At 39.7% G+C, this 22,518-nt stretch overlaps 4 protein-coding genes across 14 annotated transcripts in view; 2 read left to right on the top strand and 2 right to left on the bottom strand.

Annotated features, from left to right (window-relative positions):
• The first annotated feature begins 72 nt into the window (after nucleotides 1–72).
• LOC116425151 (protein nervous wreck) lies at nucleotides 73–12,150 on the top strand. Its single transcript, XM_031972448.2, has 22 exons — nucleotides 73–653; nucleotides 5,545–5,642; nucleotides 6,191–6,236; nucleotides 6,303–6,388; nucleotides 6,792–6,936; nucleotides 7,001–7,137; nucleotides 7,217–7,280; nucleotides 7,371–7,499; nucleotides 7,589–7,711; nucleotides 7,824–7,927; nucleotides 8,050–8,194; nucleotides 8,269–8,346; nucleotides 8,405–8,456; nucleotides 8,570–8,673; nucleotides 9,237–9,390; nucleotides 9,478–9,650; nucleotides 10,152–10,458; nucleotides 10,537–10,751; nucleotides 10,831–10,930; nucleotides 11,004–11,147; nucleotides 11,254–11,285; nucleotides 11,375–12,150. Exons 1-22 carry the CDS (start codon nucleotides 633–635, stop codon nucleotides 11,948–11,950), a joined length of 3,033 nt encoding a protein of 1,010 aa, XP_031828308.1. The 5' UTR covers nucleotides 73–632; the 3' UTR covers nucleotides 11,951–12,150.
• A 210-nt stretch (nucleotides 12,151–12,360) lies between these two features.
• Nucleotides 12,361–15,555, bottom strand: LOC116425159 (3-hydroxyacyl-CoA dehydrogenase type-2-like). Of its 5 annotated transcripts, none has more exons than XM_031972481.2 (4): nucleotides 15,477–15,555; nucleotides 14,996–15,143; nucleotides 13,524–13,688; nucleotides 12,361–13,107 (listed from the first exon to the last, which is right to left on the bottom strand). In XM_031972481.2, the coding sequence occupies exons 2-4, from the start codon at nucleotides 15,002–15,004 to the stop codon at nucleotides 12,514–12,516; spliced, it is 768 nt and encodes a 255-aa protein (XP_031828341.1). In that variant the 5' UTR covers nucleotides 15,005–15,143; nucleotides 15,477–15,555; the 3' UTR covers nucleotides 12,361–12,513. The 5 variants fall into 5 exon arrangements, with proteins under 5 accessions (XP_031828341.1, XP_076225576.1, XP_031828339.1 ...); XM_076369461.1 differs by lacking the exon at nucleotides 15,477–15,555 and adding an exon at nucleotides 15,237–15,444; XM_031972479.2 differs by lacking the exon at nucleotides 15,477–15,555 and adding an exon at nucleotides 15,215–15,440.
• A 666-nt stretch (nucleotides 15,556–16,221) lies between these two features.
• Nucleotides 16,222–18,354, bottom strand: LOC116425158 (3-hydroxyacyl-CoA dehydrogenase type-2-like). Its single transcript, XM_031972478.2, has 3 exons — nucleotides 18,204–18,354; nucleotides 17,262–17,426; nucleotides 16,222–16,983 (listed from the first exon to the last, which is right to left on the bottom strand). The coding sequence occupies exons 1-3, from the start codon at nucleotides 18,210–18,212 to the stop codon at nucleotides 16,390–16,392; spliced, it is 768 nt and encodes a 255-aa protein (XP_031828338.1). The 5' UTR covers nucleotides 18,213–18,354; the 3' UTR covers nucleotides 16,222–16,389.
• Nucleotides 17,426–22,518, top strand: part of ValRS-m (Valyl-tRNA synthetase, mitochondrial) — a 6,371-nt gene continuing 1,278 nt past the window's right edge. Inside the window, exons 1-16 of one of the 7 annotated variants that reach the window (XM_031972453.2) lie at nucleotides 17,426–18,089; nucleotides 18,686–18,827; nucleotides 18,930–19,122; nucleotides 19,180–19,426; nucleotides 19,488–19,716; nucleotides 19,792–19,971; nucleotides 20,055–20,179; nucleotides 20,242–20,504; nucleotides 20,586–20,814; nucleotides 20,882–21,004; nucleotides 21,105–21,212; nucleotides 21,274–21,433; nucleotides 21,505–21,776; nucleotides 21,846–22,058; nucleotides 22,121–22,232; nucleotides 22,296–22,474. In XM_031972453.2, the coding sequence (XP_031828313.1) occupies nucleotides 18,746–18,827; nucleotides 18,930–19,122; nucleotides 19,180–19,426; nucleotides 19,488–19,716; nucleotides 19,792–19,971; nucleotides 20,055–20,179; nucleotides 20,242–20,504; nucleotides 20,586–20,814; nucleotides 20,882–21,004; nucleotides 21,105–21,212; nucleotides 21,274–21,433; nucleotides 21,505–21,776; nucleotides 21,846–22,058; nucleotides 22,121–22,232; nucleotides 22,296–22,474 (2,715 nt within the window). In that variant the 5' untranslated portion in view covers nucleotides 17,426–18,089; nucleotides 18,686–18,745. Of the gene's footprint in view, nucleotides 18,090–18,315; nucleotides 18,538–18,685; nucleotides 18,828–18,929; nucleotides 19,123–19,179; nucleotides 19,427–19,487; nucleotides 19,717–19,791; nucleotides 19,972–20,054; nucleotides 20,180–20,241; nucleotides 20,505–20,585; nucleotides 20,815–20,881; nucleotides 21,005–21,104; nucleotides 21,213–21,273; nucleotides 21,434–21,504; nucleotides 21,777–21,845; nucleotides 22,059–22,120; nucleotides 22,233–22,295; nucleotides 22,475–22,518 lie in introns of those variants that run through there. The other 6 variants (XM_031972452.2, XM_031972455.2, XM_031972454.2 and 3 more) reach the window with 6 other exon arrangements.

The following is a 22,518-nucleotide window of genomic DNA, read 5'->3' as shown; positions in this document are numbered from 1 at the left end:
AATCTTACAATTAACGATCGCAACCCCAGAATAACTCGGCAAATTTCAATCACGATTGAATTCTACAATCTTCTCTCCATATAAACATTGTTTCAGAATTCTGATCGTGATTGAATTTCGATCGAGAACCCTTCGAAATAACTAAGCGAACGCGCGGCGCGGTGAAGATAATGAACTTGTCAACCGAAGGTAAATGCAAAATATCTATCTCGTAAAATACAAGACTCCATTAACGACTGGAAGAATCGAGTGAAACGCGAGTCGCGATTCAACCGTCGCTCTCCCTCCGGTTAACAGGTTCATTCCAGTCGGTAAGCGACAAGAAAAGCGGGTGGCGCGAGAGAGCAGCGGTAGACGTCGAAAGGGGTTGAGAGTAGGAGGGTAGCGAGAGGAGAGATCCCGAAGGCGTAACATCGAGAGGACGCAGGCGCGTGTGCGATCAATAAACAGGCTAGTTCGGTCGAGGGCAGGAGAGCAGTAGCGTACGAACACGCGAGCAGTGAAGAGGGTGGTTGCGCGTTTATTGTTGTGTGTCGGGTGAGGCGTACGAAAACAACAGAGCACCCCTCCCCGGCGGACGGTGTAAAACGGGCTGCCAGCGGTGAGGCTGCAGAGCAGGCCGCTCGTCCAGCATGCAACCACCACCCAGAAAAGTAAGAAGCCGCCTCCGAGGCCACATGCATGTTACTTTTCTCCCCTCGATCGGGACGGGACCTCTCTTTCTTCTCTCGCCTGGTCATTCTTCATTACGCTCTTCCTGCAAACAGATTTCCTATGCGCGCGCTTCCGGTGAGTTCCTCAGGATCCCTGAGAATCAACGAACAATCTTTCCTTTGTCGCTCTTGCCCTCTGTCTCTCTCTCTCTCTCTCTCTCTTCTTCTCTCTCTCTCTCTCTCTATCTCTTGTTCTCGCATGCACCAAGGGAAATTCGGCTGATCGATTTCCGCGAGAAGAGAAACAAAAGAGCACGTTGGTGACTGAGGGAAAAAGCATGCTCGTAAAGTGTCACGCGCCGCGAGACCGCCGAGGCCCGATGCCTCGTCCTTTATTCTTCAGGAACGATCGAGGTATATCCGGGTATCGATCTTCGGCGTCGTCTTACGGGAAAATTGACGTAAACCCAGCTGAAACGTCGGCCAGGATGGGAAAATCGATGCGCGGTTCGGGCCCTCGCTCGCCCGTTCGTTCGTTCGTTTGTTCGCTCGTTCCCCTGCGTATGAAAAGTTGACCTGGAAATATACGGGACAGGCCAAAGACCCGGACGATATTGCGTGGAACGTCGTGCGTTCGCCGTGACATCCGTCCGATACTCTTCCGGGGGACTCTTCGTCTTCGGTTTCCGCATTGTCGCGTACGTTCCACACGATTCCTCCTCGCGCGTTCCCGTTCTATCGGCTCCGATATCTTCCCTTTGTCCCCGACCGTTCGTCCCTTTCTTACGCCGCGACACGATGCCCTCGTGTCCATCGAGATCGATCCTGAATTTTGAATGTAGGGCAATTTTCGGTGGCCATGTTCTCTCGTGATTGGTACATCCCCCGGTAGCCTTCGAGTGACATTCGGTCACTGAAACGCAACGATTCTGCACGGATTTCTTCGGTCGATCTCGCGGCTCTCGTCTCCGAAAATCGGTTAGGCGTTTTCGCAGCATCCCGCGATAACGTCTCGATCTTTATTCATCAGACTGGAAGCTTCGACTGGCTCGATTATAAGGTCCTGTCGACCTCGCGTAATAATATGTCCTTCATTATGCATGCGGATAACGATTTCTCATTTCATTTGCCTACCTCCGACGTATAGTTCACCGCTGACATTAAAACTTCGCGGCATTCCATTCTTCGTTCGCGAGGAGTTTCGCGAAAGTTGAAAAATCCGTTCCACAGTGGATGAAACGTTTCTCGTTGTTCTATAAAGAAGAATAGAATTTCTCGCGATTCCCTGAAACTCCGCGATGTTCAATCGCATCACGGTCGACCGAGTGCGGGACCAGAAGTTAACGCTGCGTCCTCGCTTCCCGGTTCGAGAACAGATCAAAGGAGTAATCCTTAAGCGGATTATTCCGCGGCCCCCGTGCCGGCGGGGGCAATAAAATTTACTGACCTATTTGCCGGCCCGCCGTCCCTTCGCCCCGTTCGACGACAATGAAGTTTCGTAGTTAAAGATCCAGGGATTCCTGACCCACTTCCATTCGTCGAACGTTAGTCACCCGATAAGAATCCGGGAAGACCCGATCCCCGCGGCCGCCAGCGGGGGAGGGCAAAGGGATGGGATCGCGGAAAAAAGGGAGCGAGCGTTCTCCGCGCTGGAGGAAACTTCGGAGAACGCGTTTCGGCTCCGCTCCGTTTGTCCCCTCGCACTCGTCGCGAGAGCGTTTCTTCGGGCGATTCCGTGTTTGTCCGACCCGACCGTTCTTCTCGCGTATTCCGCTGAAAGCAGCCCCGAAAGAACGGCGCCGTATCCGTTTGAGAGTGAAATTATCGCGAGTCGTCGAGAGCGTTTCTCGCGAGTGGATACCGTTTCAAGAGCGACGACGACGACGAGGACGACGTCGACGAGTTCGACAATGCTTTCGGATAGTCGCTCTCATCGTGATATTCACTTGTATGAAATGATCTCGAGAGCAACTCATAATAGTTCCACTTTGAAACGGACAGCCAGCTTAAAAGCTACCCCTGATTACTTATTCGCCGGACGGAAGTATCCTTGGAACACACACTCGTCCGCCGCCGTCCCTTTCTTGCCGCCTAGCGAGCCATGTCGACGGTCTCCGCGCGCTGATCGATAAAGGGTTTCTCTCTTTTTTCTTTCTTCCTCTTTTTTTTTCAAAGTAATAAACGTCTTTGCCACGGGTCCCGGCAATAAATTTACCGTGCTCTTTTATCCGGAGCCTGAAATCCTTCGCTGCGTCGTGGCACTTTGTCGAGGGCGAGCCGCGCGCCGGCTTAAAAGCCAGGCCTTTCCGCCCCGAGATAAACCCCGCCTCTCGAATTAAAGCGAAATTCATTTCCACCAGTGCAAACAACCGAAACTTTCGCCGTCCGGGAAATCCGTTCGATTAACCCTGCCGCGCTCTCCGATTGATCCGTGTATTCGGAATATTACGGGATAAATACACGTAGACCGTTAACAGGCTTCTCGGGAATATTCGCGAGTTCGAATGATCCGAGCGAAATGAGGATCAACGTGGAAAAGGCTAAACGGTGCTAAGTAAACGGTTAACCCTTCGACGAACGTAGACGAGATGAGACTCATATTTGGAGCACTAAGTAACAAACAAATGTTCGACGATTACCCGAACAGCCAGATCGGTAGTTGCGTTTCTAACCATTTAATCAATCTATAATTTAGCTTCATCCGCTGGTTTCCATTTTAAAGAATCTTTATCCGCGAAGGGTGACACCGAAAAAGCGATCTTCCTCGCGAATCCTCCTGTTTCCCTCGGATCCCGAACGAACCGACCGAGGATGGCCTTCCGCGGAATAATCGGAAGTAGCCGCGGCTCGAGCGGATTAAACAAATTGACGCGTATTAAAATTGCATTCGGCGGACGGTGTGCCGAGGCTGTTGCGCCGGGCAGGGGGCGGATCGAAGCGGAACGAGATGGTTTTCCGAGCGGAGGACGGCTGGGAGAAGAAGAAGAAGAGGAAAAGGATGCGTCGAAATTTGCATCGCGGTCGACGGCGACGTAGCTTTCCCTCGTTTAACGATCCGCGTAACAATGCAGGAACCAGCGGGCGCGCACACGATGATTACGCGCGAGTCTTTAGACCGCGGACGCATTCAAAAATGCAACGCCAGACATCCAAGGAGAATCGATAGGAGACCCGTCGGAATTCCAACCAGACCGAACGAGGTTGCCCTTTTGTGTCGATTGATTAGCAGCGATACGCGTCGCGTCGCGTCGAGTCGCGTCGCGTTGCGTCGCACGTGGGGCCGTCTCGCCCGAAATTAGCATACGCGCGATACCTCTTCTCGTCGTTGGACGCGAACGGATCCGTCGTATGTATTAAGGATTTTTCTAACGATCTTAATCTTAAAGACGAAACGACGTTCCTGCTCGTAATTGCTAAGCACAATACGGGAGCAATCGTTGAAAGAGCAACGCTCTTACACTGTCCGACCAGCTTTCTAACGATCGATTTTTCAACGGGCACGTTGAAATTATTTTCCTTACACTCTGTACTTTTCTTATTATACAACGTTATTCGAATAAAGACAGTGCGAGAATTACTGTCGAACTTTGTTCATTGGAAAACAATTTCAAGCGGACACCAGTCGGTTTTCCTTACAGGTTTCTCATAGGTGCTGTAACCGGGCTCGTAAAAATTCTCCCCGCCCCTTTGAGCCGGCTAACTTTAAGTGGCCGGTAATAAACCCGATAATAAGCGAACTTTGTTTTCTCGAGCGGGAGAATGTCTTCGACGGGGAAACCTCCCTTTCCCTCCTCCCCGGTGGCGTTGCCCCATTTTCTTTCGCGAGTCCCTCGTCGAACCGATTCCAATCGACTGAGATTCTCTTGAAATCTCGTCGTCCGTTACTGCATAAGCGGCGGGGAGTAGAACGATTCCCAAGTTGTCCTTGAGGACTCTTATATTTAACGCGTCGACTTGCGGTGGTCGGCCAAGGCTGGAGCTTTCGATTGCCTGAAAACAATTGCAATAAGCGACTCGACGTTGGACGTAAACGTGTTTATCGACTTAAGTAACTAAATAATAGTACAGCTAAATAATAGCGAACGGTATCAGGAATAACGATCAAAGATTCTACATCATAACTCTCGCGTTATACTATTATTTAACAACTCGAGTAACTGAATAATGGTGTAACGCGAGAACTGTGATATAGAATCTTTGATAATCATTCCCGATACCGTTCACGTTCGCCGTAGAAGGAACAAGTAACATTATTTCCACGAAACGCTGAAAATTCTCGTGACAGTCCAGGCGTGTAAGTCTCGATGACTGTTCGTGCTCGGCGGAACGGCACCGCGGCGATCATCGGGAAGTCGGATTTTCTCGGTCACAAGAAACTCATTGATTTTCCATGCCGGGGCGTAGATGTCCGAACGGCGAGCGTGTCCGCTCGGACGAACGTCCGTCAGAGTTCACGGGGTCAATGCGAGCCCCGGCGCGTAACGGGATCGCCGATGCAGCTGCATGTACTGCAAAATTGAACTTGACTTCGAACAACGTCGTCGCCGCTGATTAAAGCGTCACCTTTGTTAGCTCCCCTGACCGGCAATTATCGGATAGCCGTGCAAACGACCAATAATCGAAGCGGAAAGAGAGGCAACCCTTTATTTTCCACCCACCGGAAGAACTTCCATCCCCCGCTAGGAGAGGCCGTTCCGTAAGCTAATGAACGAATCGGGATCTTCCCTTTCTCGCTCGGACGATCCCGTGACCGGTGCTCGTTCGCGAGGGAATTACCCTTTTAACAATCTCTCGTATCCGGTGATACGAGAAAAGAGAGAAAGAAAATCCGGAATCCGTCGGACGAGAAGCAGATCGCCCACCCGCTGAGATGTTGATTCTCTTCCCGCAGGGAAATTACGCAAAATTCTTGAAGAATGTGCACGCGGAGCAGGCGGCGAAGTTGCAGGCGAAAAATCAGCACGAGTGCGACCTTCTGGAAGACATTCGGTGAGTCTCGGACTTATGTAAACGGGGATTAGACGAAAGCCTTTTAAACACGCCGTCGAGTAATATCGCGTCAGCGTTTTCCATTTCTCTTCGGCGGTTACACTTTTACTTTCAACGGGTTCACCCCGAGATATCGTGCTCGTTCCCTCCCGGACCGTGAATCGACGCTCGGCCCGGTATCGTCGGCGGTTTTTCGATTTATCATCGAGGTTGCGCGCGTATCGTTTACCCGACGCGCGGCGATTTCATTTGATTCCATTATGAATCGTCGACACCCACCGACCGCGACTGATACAGGACCATTCGTATCTCGGGTATCGACGTCTGTTCCATTAAACGTTCGTTTCGCGGATAACGATTGAACGTTTATCGCGAGGCCGACAACGGATGTTCGCGTAAACATCGCGAGCTCGTTACGGGAGAATCAAGAGCGACCGCTTGCGCGATTCGATCGGCGATCCATCAACGATCCCGATAGGCGTCCGTAGATTCCGCCGGATTATTGGTAATTAAACGTTGAACCGCTTCATCGAACTTTGTGCTTCCAGCAACTTCACGATTAAGAAATCCGCTATCGAGAAATCGTACTCCGAGGTGAGTTCACCGGGACAAAAGATTCGTGCACGTTCGATACCACGGCTGACTCACGATTCGTTTCAGGCGCTCCTGAAAATATCCTCCGCCTACTTGAACAAGAAAATACCGAATATCCCGGACCTGAAGGTTGACGGCGGCGATGAGAAATGGTACAGGATATTCCAGCCGCGATGTCTGTTTACCGGAAGAAATTCATTTCAGATAACTCGATTCGTTGCACCGATGAAATTCGGATATTTTGTCTTTCGTAGAATTTTCGTTTAACCTCTTGCCCTACGATTTATCTCTCGGCTGTGACCGACGCGACTGCTTTGTCGTTAATGATTTATCGAGGAAAAGAAAATTATATTTGTATTTTATATGAATCTTTGTTAAAAGGAACAATATTTCATTAGAATTGTAAAGGTTCGAGCGAACGTCCATGCTTGTTCGATTCTCTTTGAAATTTCCATCGCGTGTACACGTTATTGTAAAGCAAGGGGTTAAAGCGACAGATAATCTTTGTCGTTCTCGCGCGAGACGATTCTTACGCGTAGGTGTGTCACGCTTTAGGAACATGTGGAACGTTTGGCGGACCGTGCTGGAGGAGAACGAGAAGCTGGCCAGGGCCCGGTTAGCGGCGGTCGAGGTTTTCCAGCAGCAGATCGCGGACGACGCGAAAAGCTTAAAAATGCACAAACTTCAGATCTCGAAGAAGGTATCGATTAGAGTTTCTTTCGCGCGGATTATACGAGACTTCTGACTCGGGTGTCTTCTTTCAGGCGATCGACCAACTGATGATAGTACAAAAAGAATTACAAATGTGCGTCCAGGACGTGGACAAAACGAAAAAGTTGTACTTCGACGAGGAGCACAGCGCTCACGACGTCCGGGACAAGGCGAAAGATATAGAGGAGAAGTATGTGTCCAAGTTTAAACTCTCGCTGTTTCGATCAACCGGCGGACTAATACACCGAGGTCGATACGTTTGTTTCCAGATTAAAGAAAAAGAAAGGATCCTTCTTTCAGTCGATAACGTCATTGCAGAAAAACAGCGCGAAGGTACGCACGCACAGAGGAACGACGATGAAACAATGAAACGCTCTTTGCGAGCGGAACGGCGTGTTTTCATTAGATTATCGATGCCCGCAGGTGAGCTCGAAACGCGACGCTTTGGAGGAGAAGTCCACCGGTGCTCGGAACGATTATTTACTCAGCCTCGCCGCTGCGAATGCCCACCAAAATAGATATTTTGTAGTTGATTTACAAAACACCATGCAGGTGAGCGGATTCTCTCCGTGTTTCGTTTTCACGTGTGGTTGGGGAAAAAACGGTTTGAAGAGAATTTTCCTTCTGTTTGCCGGTGACAGTATTTAGAGCAAGGCGTGTACGACAAGGTGGCCGAATACTTAACGCTGATGGGTCGAACCGAACTATTGACCTGCCTGGCAACCCAGAACAGCTTCACTAAGATTCGCGACCAAGCGCAACAAGTGAGTAACCGGTCGGTCACGCCATGGAACCGATAAAAAACAAGAACGATCGTTCTGAGTGGTAAACGATTTTGGTTCCGTCGGTTCATTGTTTCTTCCGTGCGTGTTGTAGCTCACCAGAGAGTACAATATACAGTGTTGCTGTTTGTATTATCCTGTTTTGAAGCAACACATACAGTACGACTTCGAGTGTTGCGACAACGATCCCGTGGACAGGTTTGTGAGTCACACGTACTAAAAACCGAGAAACGTCGGCGCTCCTTCCCGAAATCTCGTGATTAATCGGGGGGTTGGAACGTCGCGCTCTAATTACACTCGGGGCGACGAATTGTTCGCAGGGTAACCGCCGATCACTCTGCCGCGGCCACGCTCGGGAAAGAGGCTCGTCGCTGGTCGACGAGAATAGCGCGCGAGATGAGTAGCATCCGGGAGAATAATAGGAAACTCCAGGTTCTCGCGCAGCTGAAGGAGTCCGGGCAAAAGGTAATCACCGTCCGACGATCGAGTCTGTCTGTGAAACTCGAAACCTGAGTGTCCGTTGATCGTCATTTTTACAGACTGATCCGAACGATCCGCAGGGTCCGGACTTGGACACGAAGATGGACGAACTGAAGCACGCGATTCGACGCGCAGAGGTAAGACTCCCGGGAAACCGTGAGTTCGCTTGCTAACATGTTTTCACTTGTTCATTAGACAGCGAAACTGAAGGCCGAGGCGAGAATAGATTGCCTTCGGAACGGCGGAGGTTCGTTAAACTTCTTGTCTGTTTGTCGGTTCGAGTGTGCGATCAATCTTGTTCGAACGAACACCTTCTCGTTCTTTATCGGATCGTCATTCTTCCTCTGATTGTTTCTATAGTGAACGTCGACGAATGGCTTCAAGAGGTCGAGACATTGAGTGTACAGGACATGCCACGTTCGGCCAGCTCCCTCTCCGTGAGGACCGACGCGTCTGGAACCGCGGTACTTGCCATCTTCGTTTGCTTTCCTAGGAATAACGCATTTGACGCTTTCAGTTCGTTTCATCCCTTAACCCTTTGGGTGCTGAATGCTTCTAGCCGGAACGTTTCGTTGTTCATCCGAGGATTGATAATGTTGATTCGTATAATTAAGTTGTGATTAAATTGTTACTGTGGTTCCTTAGTTTCATCAAATCGAATGGTGCCGAGAAACGCGTTATATTATATTAATCACATACTTATTAATTATTAATATAATAATTAATATATATTAATATATAATAATTAATATATTATATTAATTAATATATATTAATATATATTAAGATTAATATATATATTAATCACATACTTATAATTGTTGCCGTGGCACCTGTGGAATTAAAATCGAAGGACGCATATATACAGTCCACAGCGATGACTTTCGCTGGACGCATATATACAGTCCACAGCACTCAAAGGGTTAATTCACTCCGTTGAAATACAATAGAATTCAGTGGTTGAATCAGTGGCACCGAAGACTGCCGTCTGTTTCCACTGCAATTAGGTTTCCATTCTTGTTCTCAGGAACATCCATCCTCGGATTCGTTCTACGACAGCGACGGCGACGGCGGAAGCGATTTGACGACTGTCGAACGGCCAGGCAGCGCGAAAAACACGTCCCAGCAGGAGGAAGAGACAACCGAGGAAAGGCAGAGGCACGACAGCGAGGAAGTCGACGGTGAATATGCTATCAATGAAATAGCGTTGATCGATTAGGTTTACGCATCTAGCAGCCGGCTGATCGAGTGTGCGTTTTCTGTAACAGCTTTACTAGAACAAGAAAAACAACGAATAGAGCAGCTCACCGTCGGCTGGGACGATCCAACGGCGGTAGATTGGGACAACGAGGAGAAGGACGAGCCAACGGAAGTCCGCGAAACAACCGAACCACCTCCCTCGCAGCCGATCTACAAATGCACCGCGCTTTATTCATACACCGTACGTCTAACGCTGAAAATCATATCGGTTTTTTCTTCGTTAGAAACTTCGAGTACATAGACCTCCGATTAACGCTAGGTTCACGGACGTTCATCGTCCGGTTTATTCTATTGTTCCTAGAAGAACTGATGTTCGACCATTTAGATGTTGGAAATTAGGGATTTAAAATTATTACATTCATTTTTTTTTTTCTTTCATCCGAAAGCCAAAAATGAATGTAATAATATTCCAGGCCATGAAAGCATCAAGACTACTATCCGGATTTAAAATTATTTAAATAGGTTATCACGATACGTATTCTTGTAACTGCATCAACGAAAACCGACATAAACGTTTGCCAAGTAATGTTTATAAAATTCAGTATGCGTGAAATTGCACTCCGTAAACCTAGCGTTAAACGTCGTGATCGAAGGAAGATTCGAACAGCGTTGCACATAAATGCCTGAAACAAAAGTGTAAATTTCCATGAGCAAATTCGAAGTGACGGCAATTGTTTCGCAGGCACAAAATCCAGACGAACTGTCAATTGTCGAGAGTGAACAGCTGGAGGTTGTCGGCGAAGGGGACGGGGATGGTTGGCTGCGGGCCCGCAACTACCGCGGCGAAGAGGGTTTCGTTCCTCAGAATTATCTTGACGTTGAGCGCGAGCCCGAGGCCGCTTCCGGTTTGACTTCCCAGGGGCCCAGTCTCACGCAACAGATCTCTTTCTCCTCGGTGGACTACACGATCGACGATCACGACGCGGTCGATCCCGACGCTAACTTGCAACAAGCTGCTCCGGAGGCTGTTGTACAGAATCATATAGGAGGTAAACTTTTTAAAGAAAAATAATATTCTGTTTACTCGGTTCCGCTGGTTCATTTAGTGAAACTGGATCTTCTTGCAGAAGTGGAACAATTCTGTATTGCTCTTTACGATTACGACGCCACGTGCGACGAAGAGGTCAGCTTCTACGAAGGCGACATCGTGAAGATTATAAACAAAGAGCCGCACGACGTCGACGACGGATGGTGGGAGGGAGAAATACGCGGACATCGAGGACTGTTCCCCTCTTTGATCATGGAGCCGTGCGCCGCCGATGGTTCACCTTTAACCCCGCAGGTTGAATTTCAATTGATAATCGAATGCAGAGATATAGATAGTTTTTATGTTTCTCTAATGTTTCCTGTGCGATTGTCAGGATAATATAACGCCGCCGAGTTCCGCGCCCCCTGTATTCACACCTCCCGAGGTTCCGGAGTTCTTCTTAGAGGACGAATTAACGCAGAGCATGATGAAAGGTATCGAAATCATCGGTAACAAGTGAACCGATGGAGAAGAAGAGAAAGGTATACCTCCGTTCGTTCTTTCCAGTGAACGCGGACTTGGAAGATGAGAAACCCAGCAACGCGAACGCCGAGCAACAGCAAGAAGGTTTCATGATAAATCTGTCCAAGGACCAGAAAAGCCACTACGGCTCGCAATTCGGGGACGAGTCCGACGGGCCCGGGATCGTAGGTCAGTAGAAATGATCTTACGCTGTAGCCACTTTGAAAATTAGCATCGACTACTCTCCTCTGTATATAATAATCCGTGACTGAATTTATACAAAACTGCCGCTTAGTTGTAGAAGTGTCGGATGAATCTGGAACCAAGGTAAATGGTAGTTCAGGGAAGAAGTGATTAGAACGAAAGGTCGATCCCACGGCGGTGTATATTAATCGTTGCACACTCTGTACTTCCAGACCGATGAGGAGAAAGCGAAAGATTTAGCGACCGACGACGACCAGTCCAAAGATGAATTTGGACTAGGTGTCGCTCAGATTGTAATAACAGCGGCGACGCCGATGGAAGAGGTCGAGCATCCGTTCCCTGGGATGGAAGAAACTGTTGACGACACGGTTAAATCGACGGAAAGCTCCGAGGGCGATATGCCGTCGAGCACCACCACGGATATAAATGAAAGCGATTGCAAAGAGGCAACCGTGATTATGGACGAGAAGGAGGAGCAAGAGACTACCGATGCAGCGGAGGACATCGAAGAGAAATCGACGGTGGACGATTTACCAACGGACTCGGCACCATTTCCGGTTAGTAGCAGTTCCGGTAGCGAGGCAGACTCAACATCCGGCCCTAGTACAGGCGATAATTCCCAATCGATACCATCACGAGGTACGGTGGTCGAGGTGCAAGAAACTGAAACGGAAGATATTGAGATTGTACCGAAGAAAATGGTGATGGCGGGAAGGGCAAGTATTCCAGATGAGTTACAACCCGATCAGTTGGAGAAATTGCAAAATCTGAAAGAATCGAATGCCTAGGATTGACTAGACCTCGGAGATCCCGATTATCCTGCCTTAACGAATAAACTGGCTCTTCCGAAAAATCATCAAAATAAGTTTCAGCATTTGCTGGAATTCTGGAAATCTCCGGAGGTTATTGGGAAGAAAGACTAACCGGGAATCGAATAATAGACACGGGGGAAACTGAGCAAATTTTTATGTTAATACTATGTACACAACCTTTTTGCTAGACGATACTCTAGTGAACTATTTAAAAAAAAAATGAAAAAAGAAGGGTGTTGCGACTTTTGCAACATATTTACAAGACGTTAATGTACAGAGTAATAAGGTAATAAAGAGAATTGTCGATACCTATAATAGATTGGAAACGTTTAGTTGTTCGTGTATATTTTAAGAAAATTATAATGGTGTTGCATGTACTAAGAAAGTTATTTGTTTTTATTCATCTTTATTCATAATACTTGTATGTCTTTCTGTTGTCCTCTGTTACAAGTTTTTAATTTTAATATAATTGTAAATCCTTGATCCAATCTCATGTTCGGATAATCACGTATGATAATCACGTATGCTCGCATAAATTCTTAAATTTGAATCCTGAATGCACCGTCTAATCTGACAACTTCTCCGTTCAGAAAAGGATTTTCAATAATTTGTTGTGCTAGCTCAGCGAATTCGTCAGGCGTACCGAACCTACTTGGTAATGGTATCGATAGACTCAAAAAATCGATCACTTTTTTTGGTATTGACGACGTCAAAGGTGTGTCCATTAGTCCGGGCGCTATCGTGACAACACGAATGCCAACTTGAGATAATTCGCGAGCTAACGGCAATGTCATAGAGACTATTGCACCGTTGGAGGCAGAATATGCAACCTGGCCCATTTGTCCCTCAAAAGCTGCAACGCTTGCTGTGTTAATTATTACTCCACGTTGTCCGTCCTTGTTTGGCTCGTTCTTGTACATAAGTTCTACAGCTAATCTAACACAATTGAATGTTCCGCCCGCATTTACATTACATACATCGATAAAATCGTCAAAGGAGTGCGAGATATTCTTATTAAAATTAAATACTTTATATGCACAAGCTATTCCTGCCGTATTCATTAGAACATCCAATTTGTTAAAGTGTTGCTTTGTTAAATCTAAAGCTGCAAGTATGTCCTGTTCCGATGTCACCTGGAAACAAAGAAATTTCAACATATACGAAACGTTCTTTTGTGGTAGCAAGCTCAAAATTATGAATTATTTGACACGAGTATTTGATGTAAGAAATGTGATCTATTTCAAAATGAATTCATAGTACTTACTAAAAATATTAGTAGTAGCACATTTATGATGTTTTACATTCAACTATAGAAACAATAGTAATATTAGTTCTCACATGTTGCTATTAAAATGCACAACTCTGCAGTGTACAAAACAAACTGGGAAGTACATGTCTTTTTTTACAATTTAAGATTCTGTTAGATATTTTTTTATTTCCTACATTTTTTAAAAACTTTGTCTATCTGTCTGTATATATATATATATATATTTATTTCAAATACTTCTGTTATTAACAGTACTACTGTCATCACTTTGTTGACACTTACATCTGCTGGTGCAAATACAGCTGAGCTTCCTAATTCATCAGCAACCTCTTTTCCCTTGGAACTAGGTAAATCTGCAATGACAACTTTCGCACCATGTTTGACAAATCTTTGAACAGTTCCTAGCCCCAAACCAGATGCACCTCCAGTTACAAGAGCAACCATTCCCTGAAACATATGTCAGTTACAGTATTCGTTTAAAGATTTATTTTTAATGTATTGCATTATACATATGTTAATAAATTTCAAATTTTTGCACACAAACAATTATTACTTCAAAATTGAATTATATTCTGCACAAGTTACTAAACTGTACAACACACTTAAAGTATCTGTGTTATACATACATTTGTCTTTAATTTTATCTTTGTTCACATATCTTCATTGTTTTTAGTAACACAAAAGAAGTTTGCTAAGGAAAGTTATTTGGTTTAAGGGAGCAAATGACCTTGAAACTAAAAAAGAAAAAATTCCTAATCACATTATTTGTCTCATGGAATCAAACCAAAGTAATTGTCTAACACTTTCCTTTGTGCCATTAAAAACATTGGATACTCTGTAGTATATAAAGTAAATGAAATAAGTTACATGTTATTTTTTTCTAAGAATGTTCATTATAACAAAGAAAGTTCACATAGGAAAATAAGCATTTAGGTACATAAAAATAATAAATAATAAACATGGACCAGTTACTAATAATTACTATGAAACAACAAGTTACGCGATTGTCAATTATTCATTATCATATTTTACATTCTTTATTGTAATATATGCCAATTAAAAAGAAATTTGCTTTATAAAATTCTATAAATTTCTACATTTACTCCTTTGCACTCTTATTAAATATTACCGAATAATGCTAACGAATTGTTTAATCTATATATTATATCATTACATAATCATAAAATAATGAATAGTACTATTAAATTTATGTATTGCGGATACAACAATGAAACATATATTAAATGACATATTAAGTAAACTATAATTTTCTAGTAAACTTATTATTTAATAAATCAAGGAGTATAATAAGCATTCTTATGTGTAATATAATATCTGTTATAATAGACTATTGCTCTTGTACATATTACAAATCAATTCACCTTAAATATAATACTTCCAACAAAATATATATTTTGTGTAAATTGTTCATATATATATATTTTTTTTAATTATTTTTACTTTACAATGTGCATTTGTTAAATTTAATATTGTAATTGTATTAATTCAAGCAGTATTCTATATTACAGGAAACAGGTCACAATACAGAATTATTTTATACTGTATGTGATTTCACAAACAAGTACTGTATCGAAAAGAAAATACATTTCTTCTGAAACTACGATTTTCAAGGTATAAGAACGTCTGAAGTAATCTAAGGTAATGAATCGCGACACATCGCGCACATTTACATTTCACATGCTTGTAAATCTAGATATATTTGTAATTTTTGTTGTGGATAATATGAAACTTACCTTTAACATTTCAAAGTATTAGAGAACAACGATACATTTAAAGACAAAATAGACAAGAATTGGTAGACTAAGATGTAAAAAACATCAACTGTTTGATGGTTATAATTGTAAGTGCCGGTTCTCGAATACAAATGGAAGCCACGAGGATCTGCGAAACAACAATAACATTGAGTCAGTTAACTGATCCATGTAGAATTTTGAACTGTATAATGCTCCTACCTCCTACTAAATTTACAATCACCGATTAATAGCTATACCCGAGAGAGGGTCATGTAAGAAGAAGTAAGACAAAGCATTTCTACTTTTGGTGTTTCTTTCCTACTGATACTAGAAACCCAATCAATTCATTTCTCCTACGATTCCAGCAAAACCGTTATTCTAGTCCAATTGAGAGTTAAAGAAAACCCTGCATATTAGTATTATAAAATGACTAAAAAGGAGATTGTCGCATTTTAAAAATAAGGAATAAATATTTTTTGACCTTGTTGTTTATGGTTCAGTTACCGTTATATAATTAATGTTAAAACTAATCGTTAAAGCTAAATACTTGGATACTGTATCTTTTCTCGCATCATTACCTATGTACCCTAAATACCGCGAAGCGTTCATATTTTAAATAGAAACTTTGGAACATTTACATATTTTTTTCTTAACTTATATAATTTCTTTCATTGTTTCTAGGATGATATCAACACTTTTAGAATAATTTTATTCTTTCCATTTATTTCTTGTGTATTCTTCTTCTTATATTTATTATTTATGATTTCTTGTTTAATTTATCAATACAAAATATAGTTGTGCTTTTAAGATGTATAAGTATTAATATATTAATAAATATAAAAGATATTACGTGTATATATAATTGTAAACTTTACATTTTAATATTTATAAACATGTATATACATAAATAAATACAAATACCATTATGTAGACTTAACTCCTATAAGGTCTCTTTTGTGATTTGATGTACAAAAATAAATATTTTGCAAACAGATTTGATTAACAATTTGATAAATACTACGATTAAATTTACACATTAATTCTTATTGTCAATATTGTTATAATAATCATTATACTGAATTATTATCAGGTCTTGGTTAGGACTTTTCCAACATATTTACAAGATGTAACTGTAGAGAGTCCTAAGGTAATAAAGAGAATTGTTGATACCTGTAATCGATTAAAAACGTTTAATTCGTGTATAGTTTAAGAAAATTATAATGGTGTTACATGTAGCAAAAAAATTATTTATTTTTATTCATCTTTATTCATACACTTGTATATCTTTGTTGTCCTATGTTACAAGTTTTCAGTTTTAATATAACTGTAAATTCTTGATCCAATCTTATATTTAGATAATCACGTATGATAATCACGTATGGTCGCATAAATTCTTAAGCCTGCATCCTGAGTGCACCATCTAATCTGATAACTTCTCCGTTCAGATAAGAATTTTCAACAATATGTTGTGCAAGCTGAGCGAATTCGTCGGGCTTACCGAGTCTAGAAGGGAATGGTACCGATTGTTGCAACAATAAGACCGCTTTAGGCGGTAGTGCCTTGAATAAAGGTGTGTCCATTATTCCAGGCGCTATCGTGACAACACGAATGCCAGCTTTAACTAAATCACGAGCTAATGGCAAAGTCATAGAGGTTATTGCACCCTTGCTGGCAGAATACGCTGCTTGACCGATTTGTCCGTCAAAAGCTGCAACGCTTGCTGTGTTAATTACTACTCCACGTTGTCCGTCCTCGTTTGGCTCGTTCTTGTACATAAGTTCTACAGCTAATCTAACACAATTGAATGTTCCGCCCGCATTTACTTTAAATACTTTAGAAAAATCGTCAAAGGTGTGCGGGACACCCCGATTAAAATTAAATACTCTACTAGCAAAACCTATTCCTGCTGCATTCACTAGAACATCCAATTTGTTAAAGTGTCGCTTTGTTGCATTTAAAGCTGCATGTACGTCCTGTTCCGATGTCACCTGGAAACAAAGAAATTTCTACATATATGAAACGTTCTTTTGTGGTAGCAAGTTCAAAATTATAAATTATTTGACATGAGTAGTAGCACATTTATGATGTTTTACATTTAACTACAGAAACAATAGTAATATTAGTTCTTTTTTTCATTTTTTATAATTTGAGACTTTGTTAGATATTTTTTTATTTCCTAAATTTTAAAAAATATTGACTATCTGTATTTATATTTCATATACTTTTGTTATAATGATACTACTGTCATCACTTTATTGACACTTACATCTGTTGGTGCAAATATAGCTGAGCTTCCTAATTCATCAGCAACCTCTTTTCCCTTGGAACTAGGTAAATCTGCAATGACAACTTTAGCACCCTGTTTGACAAATCTTTGAACAGTTCCTAGCCCCAAACCAGATGCACCTCCAGTTACAAGTGCAACCATTCCCTGAAACATATGTCAGTTGTAATATTCGTTTAAAGATCTTTTTTAATGTATTGCATTATACATATGTTAATAAATTTCAAATTTTTGCTCACAAATAATTATTACTTCAAATTTGTCTTTAATTCTATGCTCTTTTACATATCTTCATTTCCTTTAGTAACGCAAAAGAAGTCTGTTAAGGAAAGTTATTTGATTTAAGGGGACAAATGATCTTGAAACTAAAAAAGAAATAATTCCTAATCACATTATTTATTTTATGGAACCAAACCAAAGTAACTGTCTAACACTCTCTTTTGTGCCATTAAAAACATTGGACACTCTGTAATATACAGAATTACACGATTGTCAATTATTTATGATCATATTTTACATTCATTTATGGTAATATAATAGCTGTTATAATAGACTATTGCTCATGTATATATTATAAATCAATTCACCTTGAATATAATACTTCCAACAAAATATATATTTTGTTTAAATCATTTTTAATTTATAATGTGCATTTGTTAAATTTCATATTGTAATTGTATTAATTCGAGCAGTATTCTACATTACAGGAAACAGGTCACAATACAGAATTATTTTATACTGTCTGTGATTTCACAAACAAGTAATGTATTGAAAAGAAAATACATTTCTTCTGAAACTACGATTTTCAAGGTATAAGAACGTGTTAAGTAATCTAAGATAATGAATCACGCATGTTTATTTATTTTGTATACTTGCAAATGTCGATATATTTACAATTTTTGTTATGAATAATATGAAACTTACCTGTAACATTTTGAAATATTATAAAACAATGATACACTTAAAGACAAAATAAAAAAGAATTGATAGACTGAAGAAGAAGAATTGAAGTTATAAAAGACATTAACTGTCTGACGGTTATAATGTAAGTGCCGGTTCTCGAATACAAATGGAAGCCAAAAGGATCTGCGAAATAACAACAATATTGAGTCAGATAAATTATCTATATAGGACTTTGAACTGTAAAATGCCCCTACCTCTTTTTAACTTTACAATCACTGATTAATAGCTTCTCGAAAGAGTCATGTAAGAAGAAGTAACACGGAACATTTCTACTTTTGGTGTTCCTTTTCTATTGGTACTAATAACCCAATCAACTCATTTCTCCTACCATTCCAGCGAAACTCTTATTCTAGTCCAATTGAGAGTTAAAGAAAACTCTTCATATTAGTGAAACTCATTGTAATTTGATATACAAAAATAAATATTTTATTGAATTTTTTTAGGATTTGTTTTCTCGAAAGCTTTCACAGATAAACACATAAAATATTGAATCTTTATTTACAATGAATATACTACGATTAAATTTACGTAGTAATTCTTACTGCAAATATTATTATAATAATTATTCTACTGAATTATTACTAGGTGACAATGAATTTAAAACGATATATATTTTAAAATTTGTACCATTATATACCATACTAAACAATTTTACTGTTTATTATACTGTCAATAATGAAATTTCAGATTTTCCGAAAATATATAATACAAACGATAGAGAACATGAGTTGTATAATTTTTGGGAAAAGAATAAATATTTTTCTGTTAAACCTGGCAGAAAAGAAGCGTTAAGAATGTTATTACCTCCACCTAATATAACTGGGACATTGCATTTAGGACATGCATTAACTATTATAATTCAAGATATATTAGCAAGATGGTATGTTTTATTAATAATTTATTAGTATCTATTGTAATTATTGTAAATTTAAACCAGGTATAGAATGATGGGTCATCCTGTTATATGGATACCAGGTTTCGATCACGCTGGAATTGCAACACAAATGATGATAGAAAAATACCTTTTAGGAACAAAAAATGTTACAAGGTCTGAGATAGGGAAAGAACAATTTCTTTCAGACATATGGGAATGGAAAAATCAGAAAGAAATTGGGATAAGAAATCAGTTAAAAGCCTTAGGTGCCAGTTTAGATTGGTCAAGAGAATATTTTACAATGAGTCAGGTATGTAATAAAATTTAGCCGTATAAAACATATTTTAATAAAGTTCTTAACAAAATTTTAGGAACATAGTGATGCTGTAACACAAGCATTTATAATATTACATGATCGTGATTTAATATATAGAAAAAAAGGCTTGATCAATTGGAGTCCAACTTTAAATAGTACAATATCTGATATTGAAGTAGAACATCTCTTTATTAATGAAAGAACTGCTCTTCGAGTTCCAGGATACAAAGAAAAAATTACATTTGGCGAAATATCACATATAGCATATCCAATTGAAAATTCAAGTATTACTTAATATTAAATACTTTCTATCATATTTAATATATTTACATTTCATAATAAAATGTTTCTATTATTAGAAGATGAAATAGTAGTAGCAACAACTAGACCAGAATCTGTTTTTGGTGATGTAGCAATTGCTGTTCATCCAAATGATGAAAGATATGGAAAGTACATTGGTCAAAAAGTTTGGCATACTTTTAGAGAAATCTATATTCCCATTATTGCTGATCCTTCCGTTGATAGAGATTTTGGCACTGGTAAGTAGATTAGCCATCTTTATAAATGTTTAATCCTATTAGTAAAGTTGTAAGTAAAATGTAAATACAAAAATTGTTTTCAGGGGCAGTAAAAATAACACCAGCACATAATAATGAAGACTACATTATTGCAACAAATCATCAGCTAGACATTGTTAATGTTTTTGATGAACTTGGAAACATAACAGATGCAGGAAAACAATTTAAGGTATAATAATAAACTCATTATATTACAATTATTTTCAACTAAAACTAATATAAATACTACAGGGTATTCAAAGATTCATTGCCAAAAAAAAAGTCTTAGATGAGTTATCAAACAGAGGTCTTCTAAGATGCATTCACGATCATAAAATGAGCATACCAAGATGTTCACGATCTCAGGATATTATAGAATACATGTTGAAGGAACAGTGGTTTGTAAAATGCAAAGCCATGGCGCAAAAAGCAATAGATGCTGTTGCATATGGTCATTTACGTATAATTCCAGATATACATAAACAATCATGGTATGACTGGCTTGAAAATATTAGGTAAAATGAAATCTGTATGAAAGGTATAAAAAAATTAATAACAATATTACAATTAATTTTCAATCTCAAAACTCTTTTTAGAGATTGGTGTATTTCGAGACAGATATGGTGGGGTCATCAGATTCCAGCTTATTATGTTACAAATGGAGATAAAACTGAATGGATTATTGCTCAAAACAAAAATAATGCACAGCTCATTGCTCAAAATATTTATGGCTCTGACATAAAATTACATCAAGATGAAGATGTACTAGACACATGGTTTTCTTCTGCAATTCTTCCTTTTGCTGCACTAGGGTGGCCAAAAGAAGTATGTCTTAATAATTAAATAAATGTATAGCACAATCATTATATGACACTAATACATGTCTCTTTAGACAGAAGATTTTAAGAACTATTATCCGTTAACATCGATGGAAACAGGACATGACATTTTATTTTTCTGGGTTGCTCGAATGGTCATGTTAGGATTGGAGTTGACCAATCGTCTACCTTTCAATGTAAAATTTCTTTTTATACTTTTTATATTTTTTATACGTCGCTGCTTAAAAATTGTCAGTAATATAATTGAATGTCCATTAAAAAATTTTTGATACGCAGGAAGTGTTTTTACATGGTATTTTATGTGATGCTCATGGAAAAAAAATGTCTAAAACCATTGGAAATATTGTTTTACCAGAAAATATTATTAATGGTGCTACAGTAAATGTAAGTGTTAATATATGTGATTTATGTAAATTACTTCATTAAACATTTCGTATGTAAATAGGATCTTAATACTCAAATGAATGAAAGTCACAAATCAGGTATTCTTAGTAAAAAAGAGTTAAGAAGACTGTCAATTGGAAATAAAAAAATGTTTCCTAATGGAATACCACAATGTGGTACAGATGCATTACGCTTGACATTATGCAGTCATAGTGTCAAAAGTTAGTATACATTAATATAAAGAATACTTGTTTGTAATTTTTACTACATTATTGATTTTTTTTTTACATAGATGAAAAAATCAATTTTAATGTGATGGAATGTATGACAAATAAATTTTTTTGTAATAAAATGTGGCAAGCAAGTAAATACATCTTACTCGCAACAAGTGAAAAACAATGTCAGGAACCAAAGTGTATAACACTTATCATCGACCGTTGGATCTTAAGTAGATTATCGGTTGTAGTTCAAATAGCTAATCTTGCATTGTTAAATCGAGATATCCACAAAGTTATTGAATCCCTAAAATCATTTGTACATTATCAATTTTGTGACTTCTATTTGGTAAGTTTGTAAGAAATGAATGTAATTTCATCTGACAGGATAATTAATACTTTACCTGTCACTACATAGGAAGCTACAAAGTGGGGATTCAAAACTGAAGATGCAGATGTTATTTCGAGTCATACATATAGCTTAAGAACTTGCTTGGAAGTTTCGTTACGCTTAATTTCTCCGATAATGCCATTCTTCGCTGACGATTTATATACTAGGTTGTCAAGTAAATTTCCAGAATTTTATTCAGTACCATCATTAATGGAAGCGCCATATCCAATGACACAACAAGTATGTAATTATAATTTAAAATATTTTATATCTTAATATTATATTTGTTGATATTATTACAGTTTAGTCAGTGGAGAGATGCAACTCTTGATAGAAGAGTAGAAAAAGCATTGGACGTAGTATTAGTCATTCGCAGTCTCATCGCTGACATTAGTAAAAAATTGATTCCAGAAGGTAATGTATTATAAGTGTATAGTAAAACACACTTACTGAAATATTAAATGTTTTTGTTTTTAGTTCACATTATACTTTCTGACCCCGAAAATGTTACTTTTTATAATGAAATTATAAATTTACTTAAAGCAGGAAGCAAGATTTATAATATTCATATCTTTTTAAAAAGTAATTACACAGAAAGTGAAAATGGTGTACATTATAGTTTAAATTCTCATTGTTCGTTGTTTATTACGTTGCAGGTAAATTTTGTATCATATTCTATACTAATTTTGGTATAGTTTAT

This window comes from Nomia melanderi, chromosome 7 (assembly GCF_051020985.1).
Source record: "Nomia melanderi isolate GNS246 chromosome 7, iyNomMela1, whole genome shotgun sequence".
Taxonomy (NCBI): Eukaryota; Metazoa; Arthropoda; class Insecta; order Hymenoptera; family Halictidae; genus Nomia; species Nomia melanderi.
The sequence above is the reverse complement of the archived record's forward strand: the minus strand, read 5'-3'. Positions and strand labels throughout refer to the sequence as shown.

Excerpts from the sequence above, each read along its gene's own strand:
- LOC116425151 (XM_031972448.2), top strand. The coding sequence starts at position 633 with ATGCAACCACCACCCAGAAAA. Across the intron at positions 7,928-8,049 it reads GACAACGATCCCGTGGACAG|GGTAACCGCCGATCACTCTG; the intron begins GTTTGTGAGTCA and ends AATTGTTCGCAG. Across the intron at positions 10,459-10,536 it reads TGTACAGAATCATATAGGAG|AAGTGGAACAATTCTGTATT; the intron begins GTAAACTTTTTA and ends ATCTTCTTGCAG.
- LOC116425159 (XM_031972481.2), bottom strand. Across the intron at positions 13,108-13,523 it reads CTGTATTTGCACCAGCAGAT|GTGACATCGGAACAGGACAT; the intron begins GTAAGTGTCAAC and ends CTTTGTTTCCAG.
- LOC116425158 (XM_031972478.2), bottom strand. Across the intron at positions 16,984-17,261 it reads CTATATTTGCACCAACAGAT|GTGACATCGGAACAGGACGT; the intron begins GTAAGTGTCAAT and ends CTTTGTTTCCAG.